The sequence below is a fragment of the Porites lutea genome, chromosome 4, assembly GCF_958299795.1.
Source record: "Porites lutea chromosome 4, jaPorLute2.1, whole genome shotgun sequence".
In the NCBI taxonomy this organism is placed as follows: domain Eukaryota; kingdom Metazoa; phylum Cnidaria; class Anthozoa; order Scleractinia; family Poritidae; genus Porites; species Porites lutea.
This window is the reverse complement of record NC_133204.1, coordinates 26854993-26863182: the sequence shown is the minus strand read 5'-3', so window position 1 is coordinate 26863182 and position 8190 is coordinate 26854993. Positions and strand designations below refer to the sequence as shown.

Below are 8190 nucleotides of genomic sequence, written 5' to 3'. Positions count from 1 at the left end.
GTGACCTCTTAGTGCAAATGGCCTCTTCCATCAACATTACAGCGATGGAGATGGCTACCCACCTTTTTTTTTTAACAAATTGCAAGCTTACTCATCAAAGTAAATTGACAGACATAACTTTATCTTTATCATTTACACCCAGCATATACAATCAAACCAATGTAACTGAACACCAATCGTTTGATTGGGTTTGGTAATCAAACTCACAGTAAAATTTGGTCAGTCGAACAAATCGGATGTTTGATTAACGAGCGGTCGACGGTCGTACTCAATCAAAAACAAAGTACCCTATTATTAAACAAGTGTATTTTTGTGGAAATTTTGTAACGTGAACCGTCCCCCTAAACCCCCGGAATCATTTGTTAGTGATTTGATAGGACGATTGTCACCTCAGCATAACACCCCATAATAGGCACATGGTCGGGGGGAATTTCTAAAGTGAAGGTGAAATTACAGAAGCCATTTCCTCCCCACTATTATAAAAATGTAAACAATTATGCATTTCAGTATTAAACTGTAGTTTTGTTCTCTTGTACATATGTTTAATTGAACATTGACATTCAGCTTGATATTTGGACATGTTTCTATTAATCCCATTCAATAAAGATCAATTATGATTACTTGTGTGTGATTTACTTATCAAGAAATGGATTCCAAAGGAAATCTAATCAGATTGCATTATTGATTTTGTTTGATTGGTTTGATAATCGAACTCACAGCAAAATAGATCTTCAATCACGTTTGATTACCGAACCAAATCAAATGATTGGTTTTCAATTCGGTTTGATTGACTTATGGTTCGATTTTGTTCAATTAGATATGCAGGGATTTAAAGAAGGGTAAAGAACGGAAGGGTAGGTGGGGGTCTTAAGTTTCTTATAAAAAATGGAAAATCCATGAAGTTGGGGGGGGGGGGGTTGGGTTGTGAAATTCCTTCCATGGTGGGGGTAAGGATATTTTCTGGAACCACACACTACACATTTCTTATTAAAAGTTTAAATTTTGTGTGGATTGCATGTGTGTGATTGAATGTGATTTGGAATCAATTGTGCAAAATAGTACTTTTCCAAACCCTAAATCGTAGGATTTCATTTGTTTTAAAGATTGACAAGTTACAAGATCAAGTGCAGACTGCGAAAGAAATGTTAGCAAAGAAGCCCAGAGGTGCAGCTCTTGTAGAACAGCTTAATGTTGCAAGACAGAACAGAAATGATCAACAGATTAAACTTGAGGCTCTTATTATGGCCAGGGAGCTCATAGTAGATGCACTGCCACAGGTATGTGACTTTGTACTTTGAAGTCCCTTGCTTGCATGGCTCGAAAAAAAACTTGAATTTCAGCTTGTCTTTTCGACCGTCAGGTAGATCTCTCATTTTGCTTACATTGTTTTACACTGTATAACAAAGGATCTCCCATTGGGCAAGTAAGCTTGACATTGCGACCGTGGAAACCATGAACACATGAAATATTTCAGGAATGTTTATTGTATGAAAACCAATCACAGCAAAGATCAGGACATGTGAGCAAGCCACAAAACCACAAACTAATTAGCATTCTTACTTGTGGTTTACTTTTCTCACACCTGATTGGCTTTTTCCTTGCAACACAATAAGCTACAATAACATTCCAGAAATATTTCTGGTGTTCATGGTTTTCCTGGTTTGACTGTAACAGTTACTTGCCCAGCAAGAAGACATTCTTGTCCCGGTCTTGAATGTTGCTACATGTAAGAGTTGAAGTGAGTTGGCCAGAGGCTGCATCCCTGCTGGGCTGCCAGACAGGATTTTTGCGAGCCTCGTGTTTGACTGAAAAAAGGCCCGTCTCACTGCTCTCTGCTCCCCCTTGATTTTTTTTTACACCAGATATATTCTTATACCTCTCTAAGGGTAAGGACATTGAAGTTTATTTGGCACTTAAGGTTCTCCAGAAGCTTCTTATAAATCTATCATAATGATAGCTGTTTGTTTTCTAACACTTTATTTGATAAAAGCAAATATTATATAAAATAATATGATTCCTCACATGATGTAACAGCACCCTTGCAAAAGCGAGGTTTATAATTTTGTCAGAATTTGCATCATGTGTGGAACACACATGATTGCTTTAAGCAAAACAGAAACATAAGTTGAGTATTTATTTATTGAATCTTCTTGGTAGCAGAGTTACCTAGCAACAAACCATAAACAAACTCTAAAAGACGCCATTTCACCTTGCAGACAATTTTACGGCTTTATAGGTCACGGGATCTGTTCGTTGGAAGTGTGTTTCAGTTCGGCTTTTTAACATTAAAACCTTGCTTTTTCCTGAAATCTTTGAATTTTTGTTACGCCAAGGTAGACCCACAGTAAATTGGTTCTTTCCTTGCCAATGTGACCAATGGGTCAATTACTGGTTTCAGCTCCACGCGTTGATCAGGCGTTGAACCTGAGAGTGAATTAAGACCGAAATAATGTAAAATGGGTATGAAATACGTCTCTTTACAAACTAATTTTTCTTAAATGTATCTTAGCATTCATGATAAATACAACTCCATCATCTTTAAACAGTGTCTATGGCAGAGAAATGTATTAAATATAATGAATTTAACAGTGCAATTAACCCAGGGGTCAGAGAGCTGACTTCATGTGCAGGTGGTTGGTAACAGAGTACCGTATTTATTCGACTATAAGCCGATCTTGGCTATAAGTCAAGACCCCAAACTTTGAACGTGTAGACTCGGCATAACGAGAACCAAAAATAAATTGGAAACACCTGGCTATAAGCCAAGACCCATTCATTATTACAAGACTGAATTGTTAACTACGGGAAAACCTAACATTTTCGGAAAAAAATCACATCGATTGTCATAAATGAGGCTTAGACGATAACACACACGTGCGTATACAAGAGATGCAATGGTAATTTATTATGCAAAAAGCTTCCCTCTTAGGAAACACACGCGAATTAATAAATATTACCCGTAACTAACTATTCAATTGAAAAGCAATGAGTCATAACTCAGATGAATTAATGTGATCCAAAAAATGAATTTAAAACTAACTGTGTTGTTAAGCGGCATCACCAGTGCCTAGACATCCGTAGCGTCTATCAAACAATCTCGTGTTTGCAATCATTTACTTCAAGTCAAGTTGTCATCATGCCCAAGGCTCGTCGCACGTCATACAACCTCGCGCTTAAACTTAAAATAGTCACCGAAGCAGAAGCTGTTAAAAATAACTCTGAAATCGCCAGAGAATATGGCATCAGTGAGTCCATGGTCTGTCGCTGGAGGAAAGATCAAGCGAACCTTTTTAGCAGCGACATTAATTTGTACTTTATTCGCAGAACTTCGCAGCCAGGGCACTACCGATTTTTTTTAATACCCCCAAAAACTCCCTACTCAAATCAAGCTTCCCAAAAAAATACTTGCCAAATTTTCGTACCCAAAAAAATCCCGGAATCAAAAATTTCAAACCCAAAAAAATCCTTCGATCATCCATGTCACTTGAAATCCCAAGTACCCCCCCTGGGTACTCAATAACTGCTGTCTGTATAACTTTTTTTCCTTAGTCCTAAAATTTTTTGAAGATCTGCTTGTTGTCCAAATAACTTATTGATAATTATCTCAACAGACTGTGGATGTTGGGGGAGTCGTGGTTGGTCATTACTTGCTGCATCAGTACCTTGAGGAAAGAAAACAGCTTTTCAGTCTTAAAGCAAATCGCAACAGATTGCTCGAGCAGAAGGTAAGAAATGACAGAGGCAGTGAACTTGGCTCCTTTAAAATGGCATGGAGTAATACTTAAAGTCTTTTGTTCATTGTGTAATTTGAACTAGCAGCAAGGATCAGTTAATAATTATTAATAATAATTATATATCTGTTAGTTAATCCGATATTGTCAGAAAAGCTATTGTCCTTTTTAAAATTTTTACGAACTGTCCAATTAAGGATTAATTTGGATGGTTTCAGATAGGGCTTTCCTTTACAAATAGGCAAACTGTCCAATTTAAGAAAAATAGGACAGCTGGTCTGAGTCAATCAAATGCCAGAAAATACAATAGGCAATGCAAACTAGCTAATCAGTGCAAAGTCCGTGTGACAACGCACCAAAAAAGTTTTGTTGGTCGATGGCGGTTTGTTGGCGTGTAACCGTGGTGTTGGTTACAAGTCCTTGCATTATGAAGATTATCAATGTTATAGTCAGAAAGAACACATCCTGCTTTACAAAATTAATTTCCTTAACATCAAGTTTGATTATTAATTGGATTTAATATAGAACAAGATAAAGCTTTTTAAAAAAAAAAGAAACCTTCAAAATTTACAAAGAATTTGCATTACCCGACACACTGTCCAGGCATTTCACATTAAATAAAAATATTATGTATATTGTTAGAAATGATATTTTGTAGTTTTGAATGGCTGTGTCTTGTTAAATATTGGCCCGACCAAACTTTTGTAAATGTTGGTGTGCTTTTTCTGTCTACAGTGTAAAGTGCATGTGGTCTCCTGTTGATAATCCCGTAATACACAGACTCACACCCAGTCCCCCTCAGTTCTAAATAGGCCAGTGATGTAAATTATTTTTCACATCTCATGGGGAGGAAGGTCTCTTGTTAAACATTAGGAGTGGAGGGGTTAATCTCTTAATGTTTCACTTGAATTTTTTTTTCATATTAATATGTTACAGTACATGTACCATACACAAAAACACAAAGGCAAATAAATACTAGACTGAGGATAAAACTGAACTACAAGATCTATCCCCAAATAATCTACTTAAGAATCAAATTATATACTTTTTATGCTTTATTCCTGTATTTTAGAACTGTGCGCTAAGTGTGAGAGAAATGTTGGAGTCTGCCATCAAACAATTGATAGAGAAAGGTTCCACTGATGCCAATGATGCTAATGCCCTGGGAACAAGGGCTACAGATGGTAAGAGGCCGCATAAAATTTAAAGTAAAGGAGAGTTATATAAGTTCATTTGACAAAAGATAATACAAACCTTAATCTTGTATTGGCTAGCCTGTGCTTCTCTTGGGTCTCCTGTGCCTTACAAAGAGGGGAAACATTCTACACATACATGTAATCTTATTTCCTGTTAATTTACCATACGGAACCCCACTGAGGTATTTTCACGGGAGCCGCCTCCCCACCTACATGTAGGCTTCTCAAATCTTCTCTCCTCTAACCCTATAGAAATACATGTACCTGATACCGAGGTTATTCACACTGAAGCAACTTTCCCAGCTGCCATACTGTAACCACAGAAACATCTTCCCCAACTTCTACTGCCTTTACAGCACCTGCCCTAAATGATCAATGATCCCATGAAAAAATATATATTATTAAAGTAGTATTACCGAAAATCAACTCTTAACTCAGAAACTGTACAAACAATTTTTGGAAGCTACGGGGTCGGGGTGGAAGTGGGGAGGGTAGGAATCTTCAATGCCACACAAAAGTCAACTATTTCAGGTCCTGTTGTTTTTCTTGCACTGTAATAATGAATAAAATGCAAATAGTAAAAGGTGGGAGAGACAGCTGTAGGGAGAGGATAGAGTCAACTACTTTTTAAAACGTGCATTTTACTTTTTTACAAAACGTCAGAGAATTAATGAACTGACTTTTGTGGCAGCCAAGAATAATTGTGCAAGAAAGAAAAAAGAAATAATGCTGGAAATATTTGTTGAATATCCCATTGTATCCTTTTTTAGTGTAAACTATAAAAGTCAATTATTGTTATGTCATCCTTAAAAACCATACTTTTAAACTAATTTTCTGTCAACATATTTTTAATTTTCTAGTTCTGCAAGGAGTGTGGAAGCCTGAATGGCAGAAACTGGGTGAAAGAATTGCCACTCTGGTTAACAACGAAGAACACCCAATTGGAAACCACTTCAAACTGTTTTGCAGGACAATCCACTCTTTTTGTCAAGAGTTTATTGAGACTGGCAAATGTGGATCACCTTCTGAATTCACCCCGTCCTGTTCCCCCTTTGGCAGGTCATGTCCTGCTGCTAGTAATTGTGAAATGTATGGCCTGGAGGACTTTGTAGTACAGAACCATCGACATAAGCTACAGTTATTGCAAAATACAATCTTCAAGCAGCTTAACACTGCAACAGATTTTCTGTCCGAGTTCTTTAACAACAGGGACACTCACTTTAAGAATAAACTGAGGCTTTGCTATGAACAGTGCTTTTACGACAAAGAACATAGCTTTCTGGCATGTGTCTATGAGCTGGCACATCATGAGCATGTGGACAATTTAGAGCGAGATGTTCAAAGGCTCAAAAGACTACCAATCAAGTTGTTGAATTTGCAGATGAAGGATGAGTGGTGGCTGGAGTTGTTTGAGCAAAGATCACATCATGCATTTGTTAATCTAGAACATCTGCGGCCTTTTTCACAAGCTTACATGAATGGAACTTTAGATTCTATGGATGTCGTAGATAATGGTCTAAGTGGCTCTTATGACATGCTTACTGAGTTGGATGAGTTTGGTGTTGAAGCTGAAGAACTCCCTCCCACTAACGTGGATTCTTTTCGAAGCTTATGCATCAGTGCCATTCGTGATCGCTCAAAAACAGTAACTGCCAAAGATGCTGAACAACCAAGTGACAAACTCGATGTAGGTCATCCAAAGAAGACCAACGGTGCAGCTGAAGCTATCATAAGTTGTAGTGCACCAGAACGGTCAATAACCATGGGTCAGCTCATAAATATTTGGGAAACAACAGGTGAAGCAGATGAAGAAGAGGACAGTAATGCCTTCAGAAAACCACCATTAACAAGAACACTTTCTAAAAGCCAAAGTGATATTGACAAAAAGTCAAATCTTATGGTTGAGGGAGAAACATTTGAAGACCACTTTGGCTCTGCCCTGCAGAACATGAGAGACATTTTCAAGGTGACAAGTCCACTTGCCAAGTTAAAGTGCTTGACATCTTCGCTTCGGAAAATCACCAATGCTGTGCAAGAACTGAGAATGCGAAGTGGGAAGGATACATTTGCAGCAGCTGTGAATGCAGAGGACCTGTTGCCACTGCTTGTCTTGATGATGCTCCAAATGGACCCTTGGGAAGTTGCTTCCATGTGGCCACAGTTGGCATTCATTGAAGATCTCATGGCTCCATTTCTGTCCTCTGGCTGTCATGGCTGGGCACTAGTTGAGTTTCAGATGGCTCAGCGAATTATTCATGAACTTTGTCAAGAATTTTAGCAACTGTTTCCCTACTCTGTTTAGTTCTAAGAATTTGAAACGTTTTGGCAATAGGGTGTACATGTCTAATTGTATTTAAAACTTTAAAAGTTTAATGATTCAACATGTATCAATTTTGCCCATACAAATTAATGCATTACAATTCTTTTGAATCACATACATCTAAACATACTTTACTACCTGGCCTGCGGTCAATCTCACAACACCAAATCAACCACTTTTTTTCTTAAAACGTTTCACCATAATTATGCATCATTTTTGAAGGCATTTTTGGTTATAATTCTGTGAGTACCAGAAAATGTTGATCCATCTTTAAACCAATATATGGCCTTCAAATGAAGACGAAGTCTTTTCTCTTCTTCCTTTTCCTTGGAATCTGAAGAAAGAACACCCTAGAACTAACTCAGGTTGAGTGGATAGGATTTCTTTCCTAACTCAGAAGTTAATAGCACAGTAATACAACCAGGTTTAGTGCAATATTATGTTTTTATTTGAGCCGAAATCTTTACTTAGATCAAACAGAAATGCATTCAAATACAGCGTTTGTTATACCTAAGAATCAGGGGCACCCAATGTCAATTTTGGAAAATATCTGTTCAGAAAACGATTTGAGATCTAGAATTTTCGGAACATTTGTTGTAAAATTTTTTGCTTGCCTGCCTCTCCTAGGATTTTCGAACATCTAAAAAGTGGCATAATTGCCCATTTTTAACGGATTTTTACCCTAAAAAGGTCACCTAGAATTTTCGGGAGCCTTTTTTCTGGCTGAAATTTTCGAAAAGGTAACTTTTGATCCCTTTGATTTTCGGATCACTAGACTTTCAGCTAGGAAATCTGACCAGATGAAAAATTTTTAGGGGATAAAAATATGCCTTCATCTACCACTTAAATACTAAAATACGTTCAACAATGCTATGTTTTTTGAACTTTGTTCTCGTTGGGTGCCCCTGAAGAATGATTACAGACAGAATCGTATTACACAAGT

At 37.4% G+C, this 8190-nt stretch overlaps 1 protein-coding gene across 2 annotated transcripts in view; it reads left to right on the top strand.

The window, feature by feature from the left end:
• The window catches only part of LOC140933138 (uncharacterized), a 16886-nt gene extending 9171 nt beyond the window's left edge, over window positions 1-7715 (top strand). Inside the window, exons 5-8 of one of the 2 annotated variants that reach the window (XM_073382653.1) lie at window positions 1104-1277; window positions 3612-3725; window positions 4804-4915; window positions 5788-7715. In XM_073382653.1, the coding sequence (XP_073238754.1) occupies window positions 1104-1277; window positions 3612-3725; window positions 4804-4915; window positions 5788-7205 (1818 nt within the window). In that variant the 3' untranslated portion in view covers window positions 7206-7715. The remainder of the gene's footprint in view (window positions 1-1103; window positions 1278-3611; window positions 3726-4803; window positions 4916-5787) is intronic. The other variant, XM_073382652.1, reaches the window with a different exon arrangement.
• Window positions 7716-8190: the final 475 nt, after the last annotated feature.